This window comes from Mugil cephalus, chromosome 8, assembly GCF_022458985.1.
Source record: "Mugil cephalus isolate CIBA_MC_2020 chromosome 8, CIBA_Mcephalus_1.1, whole genome shotgun sequence".
In the NCBI taxonomy this organism is placed as follows: Eukaryota; Metazoa; Chordata; class Actinopteri; order Mugiliformes; family Mugilidae; genus Mugil; species Mugil cephalus.
This window is the reverse complement of record NC_061777.1, coordinates 5255356-5281082: the sequence shown is the minus strand read 5'-3', so window position 1 is coordinate 5281082 and position 25727 is coordinate 5255356. Positions and strand designations below refer to the sequence as shown.

General features: G+C 41.1%; 1 protein-coding gene across 1 annotated transcript; it reads left to right on the top strand.

Annotated features, from left to right (window-relative positions):
- The first annotated feature begins 296 nt into the window (after window positions 1-296).
- ppil2 (peptidylprolyl isomerase (cyclophilin)-like 2) lies at window positions 297-24673 on the top strand. Its single transcript, XM_047592697.1, has 20 exons — window positions 297-462; window positions 663-712; window positions 1082-1127; window positions 1255-1317; window positions 1428-1479; window positions 1864-1915; window positions 2116-2207; window positions 2400-2489; window positions 2575-2650; window positions 2749-2909; window positions 4774-4849; window positions 5491-5597; window positions 9106-9195; window positions 12462-12495; window positions 16085-16202; window positions 16945-17001; window positions 19715-19787; window positions 21456-21518; window positions 22313-22455; window positions 24428-24673. Exons 1-20 carry the CDS (start codon window positions 431-433, stop codon window positions 24528-24530), a joined length of 1578 nt encoding a protein of 525 aa, XP_047448653.1. The 5' UTR covers window positions 297-430; the 3' UTR covers window positions 24531-24673.
- The last annotated feature ends 1054 nt before the right edge of the window (window positions 24674-25727 follow it).

Genomic DNA, 25727 nt, shown 5'->3' with positions numbered 1-25727 from the left:
TGGGGGCCTTTGGGTCCCATGGGTTGAGGCGAGGGGCCTCTGTGGATCATCCCACAGATACTTGATCAGTTTGGGATCTAGTGAATTTGGAGGCCAGGTCAACACCTTGTGCTGTACTTTTATGGTTTTTTGTTCTTAAAGCTTTTCTGTCTGTGTGTCTGTCACAGTATGATCAATGTTATTAACTTCTCCTGTCATTTTTTTTTATTCAAAGTTTGGTAAACAGGGACTAGGCGGCTGAGTTGTTGTACCCAGTCCTCCGACAGGTGGCGACACAGTTCCGTCATAACAAGTGAGCGTCATCAATTGCGACGGCGACAAAGAACATAAACAGGAAGTGGGGGAAAACGAGCGGATCTTGTGTTTTATGATTTTAAGTTTGTCTTTTTTACACCGGATAATCTTTCACGCGTACTAAAAAAAACTCAAGATGGGGAAGCGACAGCACCAAAAGGATAAAATGTAACTATAAGAGCTGTCTCCACGCGTCTCTCTATCGTGCTTCGTTTTGTTGTTAGTTAACGGTAGCTTCTAAGTAGCTACCTGGCTAAGCTAACATCAGCCTATTTCTGTTGATACTAGTGTACTTTTAGCAACTGTTTGTTTATATGTGCCTCGTTATCTTTCTGATTTTTTACCTCTGCGATTGATCCTCCTCACAGGTACATCACATGTGCGGAGTACACGCACTTTTATGGAGGAAAGCGGCCAGGTGAGCTGCATTTTGCCTTCCTTCAACGGCCAGTTAAACTATTATCTATTAAAGATTTGCGTTTATTAGATCTACGAAGTTGTATTAGTTGTTTCACGTTCGGCAGATTGTTTACACACTGCTTAGATAATCTGTTTTAGTTGCAATGATGTGTACATCATGATAGTTTTGCTTTTATTTACTTATTTTAGGCAAGCATCGACTTCGTTTTACCTTCATGCTTATTTGAATTGTAGCTTTTGTTCCACTATTCATAGCCTGTGTCCACATTTAACAGCTGCACATTACATCTGCAGTCGCTGAATGATGGAAGATTGAATCAAAACCTCAACAAAACCTGATCATTATAATCGTTGTGTTTCTTTTCAGACATCCCACAGTCAAACTTCAGGCGTCTTCCATTCGACCACTGCAGGTAGCAAGAGACTTTTTTTTTTTACTATCAGAGAGAGAGATTGCAGGTTACATCTTTCAAAATGGTGTTGTAGTTGTTGTCTTCAGTGTCTCGTCTGATTGAAGAGATTTTGTCTGCAACTTTCCAGCTTGTCCCTCCAGCCGTTTGAGTATCCCGTCTGTACTGAGGAGGGAGTCGTCTTTGACCTGCTGTGAGTAGAGTGTGACTGTGAAGGACAATAAGTGTGACTTCAGTTTTTAATCTGTTCTGTGAATTGCTCATTGGACCTAAAAGGACAAATCTTTTCTACTTTATTTTTAGGAGCATTGTTCCATGGATTAAGAAGTATGGTACTAATCCGATCTCTGGAGAGGTAAGAAATTCAATCAGAGGTTGCTCTTAATTTACAAACCTGGCCAAAATGGTTCATCTACGTTCTCTCTGAAGTTGGAACTGAAACAAATGTTTTTGTGCTGTTTTCCTTTTCTATTCTGCTCTGAATAGAACCAGTGTATTGCCTTTGATTCTTGATGCAATAAGTATTTTTAAATAATGCAATCAATGAAAATGGGGATGGAAAGCCTGTCTGTATATGTAATATATTATTTCAGCAGTAGGGTAAAAATCTAAGTCTGTAAATATTGCAGAGTGTGACCTGTGTGAAGTGCCATGAAAATATTTTCATCAACAAAGTGAAAAATGTTTCTGCTAGAGAGGAAAATTATGTTTTTCTGTTTGTCTTCTCTGTTTCTCACAGAAACTGGAGGCAAAGGCGCTCATCAAACTTAACTTTGCCAAGAACAATGATGGTAAATATGCTTGTTTTTTAACCATGTATGAAAGACGTAGAAACTAGTGGCTTAAGAAGTTGATATTTGACTATCAGACAATAGTTCGGTTGTAAAAAGTCAACATCAGACTTAAACTACTGGACTAAAAATGAAGGAAGATGCAAAAGATGTGTGATTTAATTCAGCAGAGAGAACATTACATCCTCATTCTGTTTCAGGAAAGTATCACTGCCCTGTTCTGTACAACGTCTTCACAAATAATTCCCACATTGTTGCCAACAAAGTCACCGGGAACGTGTTTTCCCATGAGGTTGGTGAGCTCGCACTCTTTTGAAGAATTGCAACACAAAACATTCTCTAAAACTACGCACATAGAGATGTTATTGATTTCAGTGTGATGTGCTGAGGCTATTACACGTAATAAACCATCTTCTTCAAATTTGGGATCTCAGTAACTAACAAAAGGTTTTGTTTTCTGAAAAACACATCTTTATTCACTCAGGCTGTCGAGCAGCTGAACATCAAGACCAAAAGTTTTAAGGATCTGTTGACTGATGAACCCTTTGCCAGAAAGGATATCATAACACTGCAGGTAGTTTTTTTTTAAATTATTTGGTATTATTGCACATTAGTTAACAAAAAGTGATTTTAAATGTGACGATATTTTGTTTTCAAAGGACCCAACGAACCTGGATAAATTCAACGTTTCCAACTTTTTCCATGTGAAAAATAATCTGAAAGTGCTCGATCCTGGTGAGTTATCAGGGAAATTAACTGTTTGCAAATCCTCATCAGGAGGTTGCAGTGCTCACACCACGTCCGTCTCTCTCTTTCCCTGGTTTCTCGTTCAGATGAGGAAAAAGCCAAACTGGACCCGGCATACCACTTGAACAGCACCAACCTGGAGACCAGGGAAACCTTAGCTGAGCTTTACAAGGACTACAAGGGGGACCAGCTGCTGGCTTCCACCATGAAGGAGCCAAAGGCCAAGAAGACGGACAAATTAAACGCTGTAAGCAAAAGAGCCTCAAACATTTCCCTTACCCATATAGCAGTTAAAGTTGTTCATATAAGTACAGGGTTTGGAGGACTAGAACACACTGAGGTTGCTGATAAAGCTCAGGAAAAGAAAAAAATATATATATATGTGCATGCAGTCTGATGGCTTGCACGTAAATTTAACCCTGCAGTGGAAGACTGAAATGCATTGTGCACCATCACATCAAAAAGCCATGACCCTACTCAAAGAACTCGATGATATAGGTGCATAGGTGAACTCTCACTAACCTCCCATTAATGGCGTATGAAAGAGTTAGATCCCCTTATTTCTGGAAAACCAAGAGATACAAGATTAAGTTGCACTCATTGACCATATGTTAATACAGCTCTGGCTGTCACCATCTCAGCAGTGCTCCAGACTCCTCCCTACTCCCAGGCTAATTAAAAATGATCATTGTGGCAGCAATAAGCCGTTTGGGTGACGCCTACAAATGAGCAGCGAATGCGAGCGAAACTCAAGCGTCACTTAAGTGGCCTTTCTCTAAATTATGCATAAGTTTAAGCCTTTATATAATTTAAACAGGCTTTTCCTGGAGCTTAACTCAGCTTGGTTCGGGCACTTTATAGCACCTCTCGTCCGTGTTGACTCTAAGGTTTATCATCAGAGATCGTTCTTGTTTTTAGAAGTGATAACTTATTGAAACATGCACAAATGTGTACAGTGTCCAGGAAAATATTTTTGGAATGTTCCTACATTGACGCCCATTTCCAAGTTCAAGATATATTCTAATACAATTCATTCATTTATATATATTTTTTTATGAATGAACTGATCAGAACATTATAAATCAGGTGTTTTACCACCATTTTTTTTTTAGTTGTACCTCTGCATCATCTCACGGAGGCACGTGTAAGTCTTAACTTGAACACAGGAGGGAGCCAAACGATTAAAAGTAATACACTGACTGTATTTTGGGCAACAAGACAAACAACTGCATCCAGGAACTGAACAAAGACAATTTAGAGTGATGTGGATTGATAATATAATACAATAACAATAGGCAGGCAAATGTTTTAAAAAATAAATAAAGAAATAATATATATATATAAGACCCAGACATTTAGGGCACGTCAGGTCAGTAAATGAATGATTGAGTGAGAAAGCTTTGTTTAAATATGCATCAGGTTTATATTTTTTCATCTTAAAAGTATCTCCTGTTCCCTTCCTATACCGGCTCGTTCATGGGTGAGATTTAGACAAACCTCGAAAGGCCAACTGTGGTTAGTCACATTAGCACCGTGGCTCTGTCCTTGAATGACCCGGAGATGAAGGCTGATTCGGTTTAAATAGCATCTTGTGTGCTTTTTTGCGTCGCCGACAATGAGTTCACAGCCGAGGTGACGCTTCCGACGGCATCTGAGAGAGAGGGGGGAATATAGGTCAGACGGGGTACGCAAGGTAAAGTCTGCGCTTTCCTGCGCCTTCACGAGAACTGGAGCAGAAGAATAAGCCGCGGCTGTGGAGTCGACTCCAGCCTTTGAAATCCATTTTCACTTTTTTCCGCTTTTCATCTTAACGGAGTTATCTTGACATAAATAACTCCTCCAGTCGCCCCGGTATTTTTAGGTGCATGTTACTATTTAATTAATGCACTCAAATAGCCTTAAAGCGTCTCCAATACGCCTTAATTATGAGATGGGAGAGATCCCTCTAGGCTTGGGTGGGCACTCTACTCTTTCTCTAATCTTGTAGAATCAGTAGAATGCAAAGAAAGTGGTGAAACTTAAACTGGAGGATGACACTTGGGCCTATTTAATGAGTTAATGTTTGCATTAACAGAAGAAATGTCTCTTCTTTTTTATTTTTTCCTCCTCAGGCCCATTACTCCACAGGAAAGGTTTCTGCCTCCTTCACATCCACAGCCATGACTCCTTCAACAGTACACGAAGCAGGCGAGTTAACTCCTCAGACACAAACACACACACACAAAAAAAACCTCTTCTTACTTTTGTTCCTTTAACCTCTGTTCATCCACGGAGCACTTGTTTGTCGCGCGTGCTCTTTCTGTGGCAAAGTGCGGCTTCGTGCTAGCGCAGTTAAAAGTCTCTCAGTTCGACCGTTCTCTTCTCCCGTCGGCCGCCGAGCTGCTCCATGGGAGAGATTTGCTGTTATGCAACTGTGTAGTAGGTTCAGCAACACTTCAGACAGAGAGTTTTGGAGTGTTTGGATTTACTGACCTAGTTCGGGCTTCCTGATAAAAAAGCTGTATTCATGCTACGTATACATGTGAGGTCCTAGTAACAAAATACACATGCATGCGTTGTCTTTACAGTATTGTCTAGTGAAATGCGCCTCAAGTTAATTCATTACAAGATTTTAAGATTGTCTACAGGATCTAAATAGCAGCACAACACTAGAGGCATTGGGATTAAATGTGGTTTAAAGGTCACAGATCTCACCTGTAGCTGAGCTGAGGCTCAAACAATCAATAGAAAAAACTCCCAGCTTGATTTGTAAACCTCATTCGTAAATATTATCATTTACAAAGACACATCAGTGCAGCATGTGTGAGTTTGTACATTCTTCGTTACAGATGCCATCGCGGACGACACCGTGCGCTACCAGTACGTGAAGAAGAAAGGCTACGTCCGCCTGCACACCAACAAGGGAGACCTGAACATCGAGCTGCACTGTGACAAAGTGAGAGCACGTAACAAAAAGTCTGGCACCGTGTGTTTGGCAGGAAGCGTTGGAAGGATGTGGGTGTGAATCGTTTTTAGTTAAATCATGTATTCATTTTGTTGAGTAGCAGTAAAAAAAAAAGGGGCTAAGCTAATCTCACAGTGGTGATTGAAAGTCATGTGGTTGTGTAGCGGCGGCATGGAGGCGGGTGAAGGGAGGGGGCCACTTGAAAACCCCAAAGATTTGCGGCATACTTCCCACTGCTGTTGGCTAGGCTAGTTAGCTGGTGGCTTCTTGTTAGCTGCTAGCTCGTTGCTGACTGTTAGCATGCTGGTCAGCTTTCACCTGGACTGACCTTCTAAAAGTGTTTTGCCTCCGATCTTAACATCCTGTGTAATAATGAATCTTTACTGTTAGATATTACAGAAAGCCAACTAGCAAATAAATAGTTTTACAAATGGAGCCTGATGTTTTTGGACGCTGTGATTCAGTCTTGCTTGATTTAATTTGCTGGCTCTCGAAACACGTTGCTGTGGCATAACTTCGACCCGAGCTGGCGGTTACTTTTTATTCAGGGTGACTCATCCAAAACGCAGAACTCGGGCCTTTTTTTTTTTTTTTTTTGCAGATTCCAGTTTACCAGTTTTCCATCTTGGCAGAAATGTGTTGCTTGTGTGACACCTTGTTAGGTTTTACAAGACGTGGGAACTCCGGGAATGCGTTTCTTCCCTGGTAACCGAGCGCTTCGTGTGCTCGGTTTTCATTGGCTCCGGAGCCGACGAATCAGAATAACAGGGGGAGGGGGTTGCAGCGGTTGCGGAGCCTGCCCTCTGTGCCCTGCGTCCTCCTCCGGCCCACCTTCCTCCCCGGTGGTTTTCACAGAAGATTGCAGCTCTATTTGTGGCCTGCTGTTTATGAATTAATGAGCGCCACCTCACTGTCACATACGCTCTCAGTCACACGGATCCGGAGCCCTCCGCCCCGTAAAAGTGCCCATTTACTCACCCGGCTCTGGATGTGTCAGCTGCCCCCGCGGCCTTTTATCCTCAACTTTGATGAAATGTGAGGGGGTGGTTGTCACCTGCACCGATCAGCCACAACATTAGAACCACTGGCAGGAAAAGTTAATAACATTGAACACCTTGTTAGCGGTTCAGTGTTCTGCTGGGAAACTTTTGCACCTGGCACTTAGCTGGACCAGATCAGACACCCCCCCCACCCCATAGCAATGACACTCCTTCAGGGAAGCTGTCTCACACAGACACACACACATAAACGGTTAGGAACAGCTCGAGAAAACATGAAGAACAGCACAAGGTGCTGACCTGTCATCCAACTTCACCACTGATCAGAACTGAATCAGAACTGTTTTGGAGGCGCAAGAGAGACCTACACAATATTAGGAAGGTGGTCATAATGTTATGATTGATCGGTGTAAGTCATCCAAGAATATTATTAAGATCAAAAGTTACCACCTTCTTCCTTTTGCTCCTGTGTGAAAAGTAAGACGAAAACAAAGCGACTACAGAAGTTATGATTAAATAATTAGAAATGTCAAAGTAAATTCAATTGCTCAGACCTTACGTCTTTCATGCTCTTAGTTTTTGGCCGCTCATCTGGGAAACGGGGTGAATTGGGACATTTTCTGCATTTTTTTTTTTTTTTTCTTCCATCTGCGTCAGGCCCACATTGTTTCCATGCTGACATCACTGATTGCTGACTATTCTGGCTACCAAGGCATGTTTCTAAGTCCAATTGCATTTCAAACATTCTCGGACTTCACACACACAAAGGAAGACGCACAAACGCATTCACACTCGATTAGCCGTCATTACCGGGCAGCAGGAGTTTGTCACAGATGGAGATCTCTTAGGGAAAAGGTTTCTGGTATAAAAAAACAAAAAGGAGCTTGTATATTTTGATTTGCCGTGCATTTTATTCACAGATGCACCAGTAACGTGTTGGAGCAGATAATTTATCATCTGATTGCTGTTTTTGTTCCTGTTCTTTTTCCATTCCAGAAATCAATTTAGTGCCTAAAACTGCAGAACTCAATCTTTTTTTTTTTGTCTAGTGATTTAAAACAATAAGCCTCTTTGTAGCTTTGAAAATCTTGGGATTTATGACAGAAGAGGGGGGAAAAGAGGCCAAGCGTTGAACGCCGGCAGCAGAATTGAATCGGAGGTGGAAAAAAGACCAGTGGAGCTGTCACACAGCAAAAAAAAAAAAAAAAAAAGAAAGAAAGAAAGAAAAGCCAGGGAAATAAAAAATAGGTTTTACGAAAGCATCTGGTGATTCTTGGAAACCACTAAACATTGTTCCTAAGGGGGAAAAAAAAAAGTATGTTTCTGACACAAACACAGAAGTGTTCCTCAAGTTTGTTGACGGTAACAACACTGGACCTGACCTGAGTCACAGTCGAAGCCACTCCTCCTGCTCAGGGAACAAACGCTGCCTTATTCCAGAGTCCGAGTCGGTCTCCTTCCGTCGGTAGGTGTGTTGTAGTGATTTACAAGAAGCCCAAACGTTCTTATCACCCACCTTCAGCAATCCAGATGTTTTTTTTTTTTTTACTCTAGTAAACATCTTTACAAGAGGAGTGTTAAGTCTGGCTTCGAGCTACGTAGATATGCGAGGCCGCCTCAGGCAACAGATGAACTCTGGTTCATCGCAGACTTCTGTGTGTAACAAGCGCTTTGGAAAAGGGGTCAGACACAGTTGAAAAAGTGAGACTGCGTCTGTTTACGTGAATGGAAATCTGCAAAACGCGGAAAACCCGAAATATGAACCTTCCTCCACTGCAACACGTATCCGGTTTATTCTGACGCTCTCTCTGTGGGCAAATACTTGCAAGGCTGACCTCAACGTGGCTATGAATCAGTCGGTTCTTCGAGACCTTAACTCAGTACAGAATGCACAGTTGATCTCTTTCATTTTATTTAATTACCTGCGGTAGCAGGGCGAAAGCCTCTCTGCATCCTGACTATGCATTATGGCTTTTATTCACATCTGCCTCAAAGCTGTTTGGAAAAACAGCAATTTTATAAGAGCATAGATCTCCTTTTGACTTTTCCTAGTCTGCTTTGTGTGTGTTCCTCGTCAGTTTTCTTAGAAATTACAGAGCAGATGACTTTATTGTTGCAGAAGAGCCCAGAACGATGCTTCTGTGTTGGTTCAAAGACCAACTCAGAAGCATCTGATCTTTGTTGTCTACACCAAAACCTGGAACAGTTTGTGCACCAATGCAGCCTGTCTCCTTCTGCCTCCTACATGCCTCCTGCAGTGATTTCAGTAAGGGTAGATTCAGTACACGTAACTCACCATTTATTACCTCCAATTAGCTTCAACGTGGGCCCTTCATTAACATTTGCTATTGTTTGAAGTACGTGGAGAAACTCCACACCGGAACAAAGCCAACGCAGCAGCTCACAAATATAATTTCCTGCAACAACGCAGGATGCTCATGTTTTACTCTCAATTTCCTTGTTGCTGTTTCTTAAAAAAATAAAATATGTTCTCTTCTCAGGTTCCCAAAGCTGGAGAGAATTTCATCCGCCTGTGTAAAAAAGGCTACTACGACGGGACGGTCTTCCACAGGTCCATCCGCAATTTCATGGTAATGATGTTTGAATTTATCCGCTTGCTTCCGATTCATTCTTCCTCATGCTGTCTTTTTTCTGTCTTTTCTACCGGGCCTCTCTGAATCATATAGTTCCCTCCATATGAGCTACATTCTGCTCAAGGTTTATTTTTTTGTTCTTGCTCTGGCTTCTTTAACAAAGTTTAACGAAGGTTCCTAATGATAAAATGACCCGGCCTGTTCCACTATTTATCCTAAAATAATCCGCATCACCATTTTTTAACCACCTTCTCCAATAATTCCTTCTATAGTCAGTAGACCACATTTACATTAAATTTTGTGATATGGAAACATTTGAGACGGGTAAGATTTGACCTGGAGGACGACAGAAATATTTAATTTACGAGATTTTCCTTTGGAACTGGACTTCACATGCTTCCAGTTAAGGTGGCCTTCTGGGCAAATTCCACAATCTTTCCATTTAGTCTGATAGGAGGTTTGGAGTTCAGATGTGTGCCAATACCTGGGTTGGTTGCTCTTTTAAAAACAGATATGAAGAAGTAATCTTGACTGGAGCATGTTTAGCATAAGTTTGAACAATGTATATCCATAGACTGTATATAAATATGGACAAAGCGTCCCCACTTCTTTGCATTGACTTACATACAGCGCCATCTTGTGAGTCTGGAGCTGGTGTTTGATCAGTATGGACTCACTTGTGTTTTTGTTTAATTAATACTGCGCTCAGTTACAAGGAAATGTTGGTTATACACGGTACCACTTTACGGAGCGGTTGCCGTGGCAACTGGTGGTCACCATTATATCACATCGTGTTCCTATAGCATCAAATAACTAACTAAAATGAAACTTAAAAAAAACACTCAAACATGCACCAGCATTATATTAATCACCTGAAATGACTGAAACCATCCTTGAAAAATGATTATTTGACATATATTTTGGTGTTTTAATTTTGACCACGTCTCATCTGCTAGCATGAAAGGGGTGGAGCTTATGACCTATACTACAGCCACACACCAGACTTTGCTTTACTGACTATATGTGTTCTATATTAAACTCAGCCTAGTGCCATTTATAAATATACATTATGATCATAATTTTGCGTTAAGTATTGAGCTATGCTTTATCCCTTTAGTAAAATATGTTGGACCCCCTTTGTAGACCTCTGCTTTAGAGGAGGAGTTCTGCCACGGATCTTTATACGGACTATGGTTAATCTATTGGGATAAATAACAAAATTGCAGTACTCAAAATGACATGTAATTAAAACACGAGTAACATAATTCAGGTTCTTTTATTCACGTCTTAGAGATCGTTTATTTTTGAGAGCTTTTTTGAGAGGGACAGTGTCATTACTGGAAATGGTACCGGCTGAATTCTCATGCTAGTCCTGTATCTTGTCCAGGAAATATTTTGCGATTGAGTTCACATCCACCTCGTTATGACATTTTATATGGAAGTCGGTGATTAAAGTTCACGTTCTGAGAAATCAGGATAAACCAAATATAAATGGGTTCATTCTCCATCACTGACTGATTAGAAAATATGAATGAAACACAGTCATAGTGACTCCACAGTCAACCAATGTTTTATTGCCTCATCTTTTATAGGGAATAATGATATATTTTTAGTGCGTGCTGATTAATAAACACAGCTTTTTTGTTTTCTTCCAACTCTCCATCTGAAGCCTCTTAACAAAGACGGAGAATTTAAAAATGACAGCTCTGTGATCAGCCGCTCGCCTGTTTATTTCAGAGGTGCCGCTCCCATAATTAAAGTGGCTCTGAGTGGACATCTGGTCTCAAGGGGGCCCTTACCTTTTTTTTTTTTTTTTTTTTTCAATCCGTCCCGTGGTTTTCATGCACAGTTGCGAGCCGTGAATTGTTTATCCATAATTACTGCACCACTTACGCCTTCGACTTATTCTCCAGCGCTCAAACGAAGAGGAGACGTAGCCTTGGAGAGAATAATTTCATAGCAACAAACGCTTTCAAAAGCAGCAGGGAACAGAAGCTTGCATCTTCTTTTTTTTTTACGCTGCTGTTCATGAGGGACGTCAGACTCCTGAACATCCTGAGGTTTTAGGAATTTGTCGGTTGTCGTTTGGAAACGTGACGGGCTCAGGCCGTAAGAAGACGTGTTGACTCGTCTCAGCAGGGAAAGCACAGGTGTTAGATCTACTTTACTTTGCAGGAGGTCCTGGTTTGTGCATTACTATCGTGGCTTACTGGGTTAATGGAACTGAGCCACCATTAGTACAGCTGTGCTTTCCTAGCTGTGACAAATCAGACGGTTTGTTGTGAAATGGGCTAATCATTGAGCACCGAAATGATGCAGCTGTTTTACACATTAACTTCTGCATTTATTTATGATGTTGCAGCGTCTGGAAACCTGCTGTGTCCGTTTGTTTTTGTGATGTTGTGTGACATGGGGACAAAATTACAAGACTGTCCGTTCATTTAGTAATTCAACTATGCACCAATCGGGCATAACATTATGACCACCTTCCTAAAACTGTGTAAATCACCCTTGTCTCAGGTTCAAAATGTATGTAATAATAACACGTTCACAGCCTCCTGAAAGTTTCTTCTCCAGTCTTACTTCAGACACAGACAGCTTTAAATAGTTTAATTTATTTTATCGGTGCTATGAGGAGGCAGTTACAAACTACTCCAACATACCAGTGGCACAATAACTTAAACACAAACAATGCAAAACATTCAGATAATAGTTGCAGAGACGGTGCAAATGCCGTACTGGAGCCTGCTCGTGAAAGTTTATTTATTTTTCCCCCACAGAAGAACTTGTGTACAAAGTTCCACTGTAGAAACACTAATAGGCAGGTTGAACAAACAATGAACAATAGGGGCCAGTGTCCTGGAGGAAAGCTTTGACTGTGGCTGCTGCAAAGAACATGACTCCAGGTTGGGTGTCTGACAAAAGGAAAATATTGTAAGAGTAAGGGTGAGACTAAAAGTTATGTGACTCTTAGTGTTTCATTAATTGTTTTGGTAATTGTTTGTTCTAACGCGCATAAAGAAGTAGTGAAACGATGGCATTCAGTTTGTCCAAGGGCACCACAAGATTTATTTGCCTTGCAAGTGTAAAACCAGAAAATTGCAGCCGAGCAACGATTTAAAACGTTGCTATTGTTATCGTGCGGCTAATTTCAAGTCCGTTTTCCTGACGTGTTTTGCAGAACGAGCCCGTAATTGTGTTTCAGTTTGCAGCCGGATGCCACCTGAGTTTTCATTTATCTTATTCATCTTCTCGCCCCCTAGATTCAAGGAGGAGACCCCACTGGAACTGGCACAGGTAAGATGAGCACTGCACTCTGGCTACATTTTTGAGTTGCGTAACTCTTCTTTGTTGAATTATTAATAGCTCCTTTTTGGAAGCGTTGCGTAAATTCCGCTTGCAACTCAAGATGCAAGTCAGGAGTGATGCTAAAAATACCCTGCGAAGGCACACGCACGCAGATAAAAAAGACAGAGGTGATGCAGATAGCAGTTAAGGGTGCAGACTGGGGGCTGTGCTGAACAACCAGCCGTCGAGCTCACTGTGTAATTTCAGTGCTTTTAGAAAACACGTTTAAATGCAGCTATGTGTAATCATCCGCGAGGCCACACACGGGAAAATTTCCTACCTTCGCGTCGGCCGCGCTGCTGTGTGAGAGTTTTACAGCACAATGTGAGCTTTGTGTCCGTGGGCGTCTCTCTGAACACTATGCAAAGCGCACCCACCGAGACAGATTTATGAGGTGCAGAATTTCTGGCCCGTAGGTAAAATTCTCCTCATCACCTGTGCTGAACAGTATGTGCACAGAGCTCGGTAGCAGAAAGCAGGGTTGGCTCAGAGTAAGTCAACAGACAGGAACTCAGGGGAATAAAAAAAAGAAGAAGAAGAAGAAGGAGAAGTGGGCGTGTATTTTGGAAACTGTCAATATAATGACTGTTATTGTGTAGGTGCAGTGACGGTAAATAAAAAAACAAACAGGATATTAATATATGGACAGATTACCTGAAGGTTTCCCGGCAATGTTTTGGTTTGAGTAAACACTGTGAGACATCAATTATCGGATGTGATCCATATTTATTACCTTCAGCTTTATATTGCCCCCTAAAATCCACAAAGCGTCCGCCCAAACTTAATTTCCACGATATTTACTCATGACTAGTTTTACCTGTGGACCTCCAGTAATTTGTAATAGGCGTGTCTGTGATCCTTATCCCGTGCAAGTGGGCAATGTCCTTAATTTGTAAAGTAAAAATTACCCACGTTAATTACCCACGTGGACAGATGTGAGAGCACAAAGTTTAGTTGTCGCTGAACCATTCACCCCTTTCGATGGATAAAATCATTAAATCATCCATTAATGTGTTCATGCAGCACAGGTGGAACTGATTTAAATACTGACAGGTTGTTGGTTAATTCTTCCCCGGAGTAAATAGTATCAAAAATCTATTTTTATTATCCATTATGATTTACAAAGTAACTAAAACTGTCTCTGACTGCAGTGGATTGAGGCAGAAAGTAGCATAGTGCATTTTATTTGGAACGAGCCCCATCTGCTAACATAGAGGGGGCGGAGCTTATGACTTATACTGCAGCCAGCCACCAGGGGGAGCTCTGCTTGCTTTGTCTTCATTTTTGAGTAGCTGTTCTGCTGTCCGTCTTCATAGCTAGATAGACGAGTACTTTATTCATCTCTATGAGATATTCACACATTCAGTCTATGATTTTAATCAGGACATTCCTGATAAATAGCATGTGCTCACATATTATAATAGCAAAAAAACATACGTTTTTCACTTCATATTGCTCTTTAAGGACATTTTTAAATCCACATCAGAGGCAGCACAGTTTGATTGATTGCTTAACTCTTTTTTTAGCGAGAGTGCATATCCTTCCTGGTCCTCCTCCCTTCATTTACCATCCAGTCGTGCCGAAGTGAAATGTCAGCAAGTTGATAAATTATGCATAAATGTCACAGAGGGAACTCGACGTCTGCAGAACCAGGCATACATTCACAACATAAACACTCTCACAGAGCCCTACGGTACCTTTTATATGAACACACGGCTTCATGCACGTGCACCAGCTGGCAGGACAGTGAAACGCACCTCGGGGCGACAGATCCTCTCCCCCCGTCGGGAGCCAATGAGCTCCTGCGGTGTGTGTTCCTGTATACTCATCATGATGATTCTTAATGATGGAGTCAGTCTGAATAATAACTCACAGCTGAAGGCTCTCGACGTGGATCCACGTTCAAGGGCAAACCGGCCTCTCGCTTGCCACGAAAAAAAGCACAGCGCCTTGTCTCTGCAGTGGTGCAGTAATTTGAATAAGTGCTGTTGTTTTTTGTGGAAACAAAATGGATGTGATCATCTAATAAGACGCTAATGCAGCTCTACCTGGACCCCGCTCATCTTTGTTGACATGCGTTTAATCCCGTACGTCGCTGTTAACTCCACGATGAACTCCTGCTTCATTCTGCCGACATTATAGTTTCAAAGAACAGAGACTTTGTGTTACCGGCATCTTAAAACAATGTTTCCATGTTTCTATGACAATGTTGTGTATACACGGATCCGCCACAACATTAAAACCACTGACACGTGAAGGAAATAACATTGAAGGAAATATCTTGTGACAATTTGTGACAAACTTATGGACCTGGCATTCATTCATGAGGATGTTACTTAGACATGTAGCACCCACCTAGACCAGACCAGACCAGACACCCCCACCCCATAGCAATGACACTCCATGATGTCAGACACAGACACACACAGAATGGTTTAGAAACAGCTCAAAAAAACATGGAAAACAGCACAAGGTGTTGACCTGGCCTCAAAACCCATTCATTCATTAATTTTCTTTAACCGTTTGTGCTCTGGAGCGTTACTAGTCCACCTCAGGGACAACGCAGAGAGACAAACAACTACACTCTTACCTCCAGCCAGTTTAGAATCACCAGTTTACTTAACAAGCGTGTCCTTGGACGATGTGAAGAAGAAGGAGTACCCGGAGAGCTCACTAGGTCTTGGGGATGATCCACAGAGGCCCCTCCCCTCAACCCATAGGACCCAAAGGCCCCCACTAATATCATCCTGTTCCCAGACACCACAGGACGCCCTCAGAAGGCTCATGTCCGTCCTCTGATGAGGCACAAAGGAGACCTGCACCATATTAGGAAGGTGGTCATAATGTTATGCCTGATCGGTGTATTGACGCAGGTTTCCCTGTGGAAATTTTCTTGTTAATAAACTTGCTGTCACTTCCCATTCTTGTTACCAAAAAAACCTTTTGCATTTACTCTGAACACATTGAATTCATTTTCCTCTCTGCATTCCATTTACAATTATGTTTACATCAGCGAACTTATTCACGTTTCCTGTCATTCGCTTGTGTTTGGCCGTTCTCTCGGGCGTGTTAACTGTTGATGAGTGAAATTTTCAAGATGTGAGCAAAAGAGAGGGGCTGCTCATGAACAGCGCCACCAGTGGTGTAAAACAGTCCTGTTAAACATCTGTTAAATGAGACAGAACAGTTAACACTTAACGCAACGGAGGCAACAGTGAGTCTGCATAATAACCAAGACCATGAAATCTTTTCTTGTTGTAACACGTCCTAAATGTCCACCTCCCCGTACCAGACTCACTGCCTGACATATGATTTGAGACGAGTATAGACTCATAATTATTTCAACCAAAGATGGTGCTGAAATTTAAAGCCACTGCTGCTTTAAAGAGCCGATATCCACGCTCCAACGTCTTTCTACCTCGCGGTCATGATCAAAGAAAATGGTTGTTAGGAGCCGACTTATTTCTCATTCTGATCCCATATCTCTCCATCGTTTTGTGTTTCTATCCACCCACCATCCATCTTTCTCCGTTCCCAGGAGGTGAATCGTTCTGGGGGAAACCGTTCAAGGATGAGTTTCGGCCCAACTTGTCTCACACCGGCCGGGGAGTTCTCAGCATGGCCAACTCAGGCCCAAACACCAACAAGTCTCAGTTGTAAGAAATGTTTTTTTTTTTTTTATTATTAAGCTTTGAACTGCTCCTCTGTGATAGAAAAGTCATCTAACTGTGGAATGAGACACTAAAAATATGAAGTATATTTAGAATGTGCACAGAAAGCCTTCATACATTTTGTTTTTATGAATTACAAAGTCATTTTGGATGTTTTTTGTCATTAAAAAGCAGATTCAGACATTTTTTGACTTATTTTGACACCCTTAAACTTAATATATGGTACATTTTCTCTTTCTTTAAGAGAAGTTACACTTTTTGTACATATTTTCACATCTATTTGTAACTAAATAGAATAGAAAAGCTTTGTTTGTCCCACAGTGGGGAGATGGCATATTTGCAACAGCAAACATAGTGCAGAAAAGTAGCAAGAATAAAGAGTGGACTGTGTAAAAGATAAATAATAAGTAGAATAGAATAAACAATATACAGGTGTTGGTATATATACAAAAAGTAGTGAATTGCAACAAAAAGTAATTGGATTGTAACAAAAAGTATTGCATGACAAACCTTAAGTATTGAATTGCAAACAGATAAACAGTGAAATGTGTTATCTTCATTATACAGCTTAGAAATTAAATAAAACATTGGTTTGTGAACTGAATCGTCAGCTTGAATCGACTTTAAATACTATTATTTAATAATTGTTATTGAAAGTTATTTTGTGCATTTGCTTTATCTATTTGTACTAATGGATTTTTTCCTTCTTTAATTTTTTTTTCCTCAGCTTCATCACTTTCCGGTCGTGCACCTACCTGGACAGGAAGCACACAGTGTTTGGAAGGTAAAGCTTCATTCCTTTCTTAACCCGCGCTTTTCCACGAGACTTACGACGCTTCTGCATCAGATCTGGTCTAAACCTGAGGCTGCAGCCCGACATGAAAGTACACGTCACAGCAACGCAGACCACAACTGCTACTGCCCCAAATCACATTTCCTTCTCCACGTCTCTGAGTGGACGGAGACGCACACAAAACTCAGCATCAGAGGCTTTTATTCGACATTTATTACTTCCAACGGCAGCATGAGCCACTTGGATGTAAATCTCTATGTAAATCCATTCCACATGTAAAAAAAAAAACAATCTTTTTAAGTCATTTATAAGATTTCGGCCTTGAAAGTTGACAAACCTGTCAAGACACGTCAGAGTGTGTTGCTGTTTATACGTATTCTCTCTCCTCTCCTGACTTTCTATCAGTTTCTCACCCTCTTAGTTCCTTTCGCGGCACAGCGCAGTGCGAACAGAATTGTGACTTCCCGGTCTGACTCGCGGCCAAAAGCAGTGAAAAATTTAGTAGACGCCGAATCTAAACTGATGGCTCACTCTCTCTCTGCTGAGCTGGGCTCCATCCTAAATGCTTGTCTTTCAGGGGCAGCCTTGGCTGTTTTTCTAAAAATATTCAGACAGCTTTCAAGCGACTGATTCTTCACATGGTCAGCACACTTTAGAAAGGAGAAAAAAAAAGAAAAAAAAAATCAGCTTTGACCTTGCATCCAGCTTTTTATACTCTCCAGACTGTAGTCTTTGCACATTTAATGGCTGCGGCAGTGACAGTCTACTTAAGCTGATCTACGCATTGTGTCAGTTGTTTAAAGTGAGGACACCGGGCTTTAAATTTGCCAGCTGACTTTTCCTCTTACTAATCTCTGAAGGCATATTGGCTCATCCTTTGTGTGGCAGCTTTGGGGGCGACGTAAGAATTATGAGGAGATGTAGAGATTATGACAAACTGACACTGTTCGCTTTGGTCGACTATGTAATGTCAAAGATTTCAAGATTTAAAAAGGATTTTAAAAGTGTGTGTGAATGTGTGTGTATGTATATATATATATATATATATATATATGCACACACACACACACAAAATAGACTAAAAAGAAAAACATGACAATTACACATGAAGTAGCATGACACTGGAGACCGGTCTGCATTGTTTAGTCTATGTGATGAAGGGGGAGGCACCTAAAAACAATCCAAGGACTCAGTCAGGCATAACATTATGACCACCTTCCTGTTATTGTCTAGTGCCTCAGTTGGGACATGGGTCTTCTGAGGGTGTCCTGTGGTGTCTGGAAGCAGGATGTTGTTAGTTGGGGGCTTTGGGTGCTATAGGTTGAGGGGAGGGGGCCTCTGTGGATCATCCCACAGATACTGGATCAGTTTGGGATCTAGTGAATTTGGAGGCCAGGTTAATTGTTATGGGGTGGGGGTGTCTGGTCTGATCCACGTGAATAAATGTCAGGTCCAAAAGTTTCCCAGCAGAACAATGAAGTGTCACAAGATGGTGAATGTTATTTACTTCTCCTGTCAGTGGTCATAATGTTGTGGCTGATAAAAATAGGAACTGACACCAGAAATTTGATATCAGTAACTGGAATAATTAGCAGAGTAGTTAATGCGTAATTGTTGCAGCTTTAGTGTAAATAGTCCTTAAAACAGTCTGGCTGGATTTTAATGTGATGTGATGGAAGGAACGTGCTTCCTCTTTTTCATCAAGCAAATATCTTTAGTGATTTCCACTAAAAACAAATTATTTAACAACATTTCTTTTTACAAGGACCCTTGTCGTCCAGGCAGCTTTAATTTTGCTGCTTTTGTTCTGACTAGATTTGTGTTGAAAGAAGAAGAAGAATTTTCCTAAACTCTAAACTGCTTAAACATCTTAAAAACATGCCGGAGCGCTTGGATCTCTCGGAGAATGCGAGAAATGGGCCCCGAGAAAAACATGTGTCGTTTAAAGCGAGTTCACCGGCCGATTGGGACGGGGCTGTCAAACATGGCGGCTCCTCCGTTTATTTGAACGCGTGGTTAGCGGAGGACATGTGGCCTGAGATGCCTTTCACTGCAGTCCGTTGGGTGTACGGCCTGTGTTTGTTTCTCTGCGCCTGTTTTCACTCTACACATCCTAACGGGGGACGAGGGGGGGGGGGCGCCCCCCATAGGAGCAGCTGGATAAAGAGTTTGCAGTTTAAAGAGCGAAGTGAGAGCAACTTCTTAAAGCGCTGGGCACCAGGGGAGGCTCTAACTGATTGCCTCTTGACCCTCACCATTTGACAGTCTATCTTCGGCCGCTCTCTGCTGTGTTTACACCGTAAAGCAGCGATAGCAACGGCTATAATAATAATAATAATAATAATAGTTTTATTTTTTTTACTGTTATCTGCGGGAGTGCGATGAGGTTTACTCAGCTCCCTGCGCCAGTGAACGATTTGCCGCGAGAACCACACGTGACGCGTTGAGACGATCGAACGTGCATTTTTTTTTTTAATGCTCGTTCCGCATGTGCCTTTGGGGCATATTAACTTGTAGGTTGTGTTCAGCCAGGTTGCAGCTGTGCAGCAGCTATTACTGCGAGCATGTGACGACAAGAGGTTGTTTTCGCAATGTTGCTCAATCTGCAGCTCTCTCGTCCTGAGTTTCAGCTCTTATTTCCCTCCCACTGTTTCCTAGATGTATAGAAAAAATAAAAAGTTAAATGCTTTTCTCTCTTTTCCAGAGTTGTTGGTGGATTCGAGGCGCTCACGGCCATGGAGAATGTGGAGAGTGATCCTAAAACAGACAAACCAAAGGTAGGAAGTAGATATAGTCTAAGGCCTGGCTCCACTTTAAATGGTTTGTATCAGAAGAAACCCCATCATGTATTTCTTTAGTAATTTATTGTACTGTACAGCAGGAGTCTTCAACGTTTTTCAAACCAACTACCCCCAAACTGATGCAGAGATTAAGTAGGGACCCCTACCTCCTATATGTCTTCTATAATAGTGCTCTTTATAAATATACATTATTATTATTAGCATTTTGCATTCAGTGTTAAGCTATTCAAATAATACACAGCTTCAGTTTGTTTTTTCAGACAGTACGAACTGTGCAACTGCCATAAACATAAACATAACATAAACATTAACATAACATAAACTCCCTTTACTAATGCCGTCACTAAAATATGTTGCACAAAAAGAAAAGAAAATATGGCGTCAACAACCAATTACATTTTTGGGTGTTTATTTCACTGGTTTCCCAAGACCGTGAGAAAAATATTTAGAAAGTAACAAACAACTGTTCACAAAAATAGCGGATGTTTGGGCTGCAGAGACGGGCTCTTCATTAACCCAAACACAGCTTGTCACACGACTCTTCAACAAAAACATGGACGAAATGATAAGCCCCTCCCAGTGGGCGTGGCTCAAAAATAATAATATGGAAACAACTACAATGACATTTAACAACGAACGCACATTCAGAAATATTTAAGATGTATTTTCACCACGACGAGTAACGTGACAGGATTCTGACCCTGTCGTGGATCATCTAAAGCTCAGGTGTTAGACAGTAGTGACGGACGAGTTTGTCTTTTCCAAACCTGAAAGCTTCTCGTTCTGTCGCCCTAAATTAAACTGCGTTTACAGACGAGGTCGACTGACACGCACGGCGGCTGTGAAACTCTGAATATCTGCTCGTCGGGGTGATTTAGGGAAAGTTTACAGAAGGAGAGTGGAGGAGACTCTTTGAAAACTTTCCCTGCTCTTCAGTCTGTGCAGCTCACGGCCTTTTTGGCGTTTTATGCGCCGACCCTTCGTGTGAACGTCGCAGGCTTGAACTCGCACCATTAGGTCATTACATCTGGAGCCGTCCGAGAGGACCTCTGCTTATCGCAGAAATATTTTTCTGAGTCACTCGGATCGTTTTGATGTCGATTCTGGTTGTTACAGACTCTTACAGACATGAAAACATGTTTCTCTCTGTGCAGAATAAGCTCAGTAAGTAAAAGACTTGAAAGAGAACACACATATATCGTTGTAAAGGGCACGGTGCATATCTCAGATCCGATCAACATCTGAGCTGTAAACCAGCTTGTTGGAAGAAGCTGTCGAGCTCTTTTGGTTTGACGTAAAACTGAATGTGATTCCTTAACCAACACCTGTGTGTGTGTGTTTGTTGGCCTTAACACAACATTGGCCCATCAGGTTTCAGTTTTTCTTTACTGTTTTTGTTTAATCATAATTAGTGACTATATATACAATAATAGTGATTAGGTTGAATGTCAGATAAATCTACAGCAGGTTGGGGGACTTGGTGAAAGATGAAGAACTGAACAATTATTATTGTTCTGGGACGCCAGCACTAACAGTTTTATTTAAAATCGTTAAAACTGTGTTTAGAGCCTTGAACAGAAACACAGCCACTGATATATTTGCTGATATGCTGGTCCTTAAACAACGTCTCTCTCTGTTTAACAGTCGGAGATAAAGCTCATCAGTGCGACCGTGTTCGTGGACCCGTACGAGGAGGCGGACGCTCAGGTTTGATTTTCCCTTCATGTTCTTTTTAATGGTAATGATTGTTTATTCTTTCAGAGTTGTGTATTTGAACACTGCGTCGTTGGAGTTTTTTTTTTTTTGGCTGTGTACAGCAGCACATTTGACTTAAACATTGACAGAGTTTAAACACGGAGAAATGTTCCTCTTAAGTGTATTTGGGGATGTTCAAGTAAATACTTGGATAGATAGATAAATACTTGGATAAATACTTGGGTAAATGCTTGGATAGATACTTATATAAATACTTGGATAGATAGATAGATGGATAGATAGATAAATACTTGGATAGATACTAGAACAGATAGTTGGATCAATGGATAGAAACTTGGATAGATACATGGATACTTGGAAAGATAATAGATTAATAGTTAGATACTTGGATGGATGGATGGATGGATGGATGGATGGATGGATAGATAGATAGATAGATAGATAGATAATTCTTCTGGAGGTTCCTAGTGTAAGATGCTTGATTGCTCCTGGTGTTTGTATTTGCACGTACTTCAATGTGATATGACCGTAAAGCTTCAGATACTATATAAGTACAAATAAATTTACAATATGTGATTATGTGTTTGAAATCATATTTAAATCATGTGTCCTGGTAAACTTTTTTTTTTTTTTTTTTAATCCTGCACAACATCACAAAAATGATCCTGGAGATCTTGAAACGTGTTCTTTTTGCCGGTGTCTGACAACAACAGAGCCGTTCTCTCTCTCCGTATATCCTCCGGTGACATGAACCCGTGAGGATTTACGTGATTTGTGCCTCTCAGATCGCAGCCGAGCGAGAGAAAGAGGAGCAGAAGCAGGAGGAGGAGAGGCAGCAGGCCAGCGCCTCCCTGACGAAAGCCAAGGAGGACCAGGCGCCGAAGACCTTCAAGCAAGGCGTGGGGAAATACATCAATCCCGCTACAGCGTAAGGACGCACCCGCATACTGATCACCACACCCAGCCCCTCTTCCCCCATCACTGTCCTCAATGCTGCATAAGCACAAAACAAGACTTATTTTATTATTTTTTATGCTTAAAGCAAACGTGCAAAGAAACAGGAAAGTAATGAATGGATGATAAAACATGATTACATAGCAACACACAACGGGCGGAGGCATAATGTGCAAAATTGCCAATTACAAAGAAGATTACCAATTCTCCCCACAGGGATAATTTAGGTTTATTGTCCAGAACTTTTTTTTTTTATTATTATTATTATTTTCACCAGACTCAGGTACGTTGTGTTGTAAAGTGTGATATTGCAGCATATTTCATTTGCCTGTTTTGGCATCATATTTAGAGCAGCTTGCACCTTCATAAGCTGATTTTGTCCTAAAAATAATCTAATAATAAACATATTACAAATAATAGAGAATCTAAACAACAAATTCGTGTAATTTTTGCACTATATTGGTAGAATTAATTCACGCTTAGCTGTGAATTCTTTCAAGATGAGACTCTGGCTCAGTAAAGGTAAATATAATGACAACAAATTAGCCGCGACACTAGGGAGCATTAAGTGGACTGAAAATGTGTGTTAGGAGCTGATGAGGCTCCTGATAAACTAATCCACCTCTTCCTTCCTATCACCGTGTCACGTTCACATTATTTTTGGAGAGCGTGTCTGGGTTAATGCCTCCATTACAGCTTCTTCCATTTTTCTAGACGGTTAAATGTAACGTGGACGTGTGAGCCCTTTGCAGCTTTTTCATTTGTGTATAAGATGTGAACGAGATGTGAACGAGTGAATGAGTCTTTGATTTTGATGTGCAAGCACATTTTAGGTCACTTTCTTGCTTTTTTTTTTTTTCCAGTTGCACACAAACGCTTTTAATATTATCTTGTTTAGGAAAATCACAAGCAACACATTAGAGCTAATAGGTTGATTAGTAGCAACCTGCTCGACACCAAGCAGCAGTGAGGCGAAGCAGACGAGCGGCCGTGGAAGACGTATCAGGCGGCTCGGGACAGATTTTGTGCAGAAACTAGTGGCGACAGTCGTCATGTGAGCAGCACAATGCGACACTATTCAGGTCTCTGTCGGCACCGGGATCGTCCTCTGCCTTTACACCGTGACTTCACTTTTTGATCTCAGATGCGTTTGAACTTAAGACTTCTTAAGGACCTTAATTTGATAATCCCTTAACTCCTGGGAGGGGGATATCTGGTAATTAAGTTGCCGAATGCTCCACTGTGTCTAGCCCAGCAGGAAACCTTAACACGACAACACACGTTGACTCACTGGCTGCTTATAAGACGGTTATGACGACATGTTTCACTTTAGATACTGAGGTTTGAAGGTTGTTAAAGCAACTCCCCTGATTTGTCCAAATGTTGTCCAGTTGGCCGTCTTAGTAAAAATGAGTGATGTTTGGACTGTGGATCAGGACACATGAAGAATTTAGGAAAATAACGACAACAAGGTTTTTTTTTTCAGTTTCTCTGGTTTGTTACCTCCATATTTCTGCCCCTCCTGGAAAGTTGCACCCCTCATGCACAGAAACAGCAGATATATTCCAACCAGATTATATCAGATCAATAGATTAACAGTGGTTTGCTCCATCCATCTCAGTCTAAATGTACAATTCCTTCTGATCAAGTCAGTGCGTTCTGTCGGTTTTGATTATTCGTCCACGTTTCTAAGCTTTATTGTCAATTCTGCAATATACACGGCACATACAGGGGATTTAAATTACTCAGAGACCTATAGTGTAAACAGTTAAACACTAAACTAGAAGTAAGAACATCTGAGATAAAAAAAAAAAGCACTAAAGCACATTAGAGACTGAAGTGGGTCCAATCCAAGCCGACAGAGATGAAAGAAACCCATAATCTACAAGACGAACTAGACGGACATTGGAGATCCTCGTGTCTTGATAATCCCGCTCCTCTTTCAGAAAACGTCCAGCAGCTGAAGATGAGAGTGGGCCGTCCACCAGCGGAGTAGCAGCCAAGAAGTCCAAGGGCAAGACCAGCTTTGGAGACTTCAGTTCCTGGTAGCATCAGTGTACGATCAGAATTTACCAGCCTCTCAAAATCTCAGAATGTCTTTCCTTCATACTTTTATTTTTATTTTTTTCCATAACCTCTCAGTGGTGTTGGCATCTTGTGAAATATAAATTAAAGCTACTTTTTTTTTCTTATCTCCTGTGTGACTGCTCATTTTGAGACTGTTTTAGTTCATGCGACGAAGCAGCAGCGAAGATATCGGCTCTAACAAAGAGGAAAAGCCACTCAGAAGAAGAACTAATTAATCTTATCTTCATCGTCCTAGACAGTCGAATCGATAGCCGGCCCGAAACCGTCTCATCAATATCTTTGGTCCTTGGTGGTTGGTTCTGCGTTCGAGGCTTCGTGAACATGATTATCTCCTGGAATCAGGCCGCGAACACATGCAGCCATTTCACCTCTGAGCCAAATACTTTAGACTTCCAGATGTTTGTCGCAGTTTTTCACAAAATGGTTTTTGATCTCATGTCCACACTAATCAGCTGGACATTATAGAACAGAATAGAATAAAATAGAACAGAATGTCCTTTCTCAGTGTACGACGAGATTGGAGAGAAAAAACACACATATATATACAAAATAGTGCAAAGAAAGTATTATTTACAAAGATTTACAAGCTAAAATTAAAATAATATAACTGAAAAATATACAAAAATGATAAAATATCTTTTTTTTATAGCAATATAGAGCTACATGGACGACATTCATCTAAATCCAACTTAACCGTTTATATGATTCTAAATAAAATCATATAAGATGAGTGAGTTTTCAAGCCTTGAAACATCAATCAAAATAAAACTTGTAGACTTGCTGGAAATGAAAACGGAAGAAGATTTTTCATTTTCAAAACCAAAAGTATTTAATGGAAGAAGATGATAAAAAAAAAATGAACCTTTGTGTCTCCAGTTTTCATCATCTTAGCTCAACTGGTGGCTAATTTAAGAAGAAGAAGAACAACAAATGGGCAACATGACAGAGCTGAAACATACAGCCCAATATAATCTGAAAAAGTTTACATTTAATCCTTTTACGAACAACTTTCTTAGGAAAAATACAATTAGTGCATTACGTCCGCAACTCTTGCTGATACGATGGGCAAATTAGGAATGTGTGGCAGTTATATGGAAAAACTACAGCCTTTAATGTCATTTTCGCACTCGATCGGACCCTCTGGTGGGTCAGTTTTGA

Coding starts and splice junctions, on each gene's coding strand:
- ppil2 (XM_047592697.1), top strand. CDS start 431: ATGGGGAAGCGACAGCACCAAAAGGATAAAAT. Junction 1,916..2,115: donor CTTTGCCAAGAACAATGATG/GTAAATATGCTT, acceptor ATTCTGTTTCAG/GAAAGTATCACTGCCCTGTT. Junction 17,002..19,714: donor AAGCACACAGTGTTTGGAAG/GTAAAGCTTCAT, acceptor TCTCTTTTCCAG/AGTTGTTGGTGGATTCGAGG.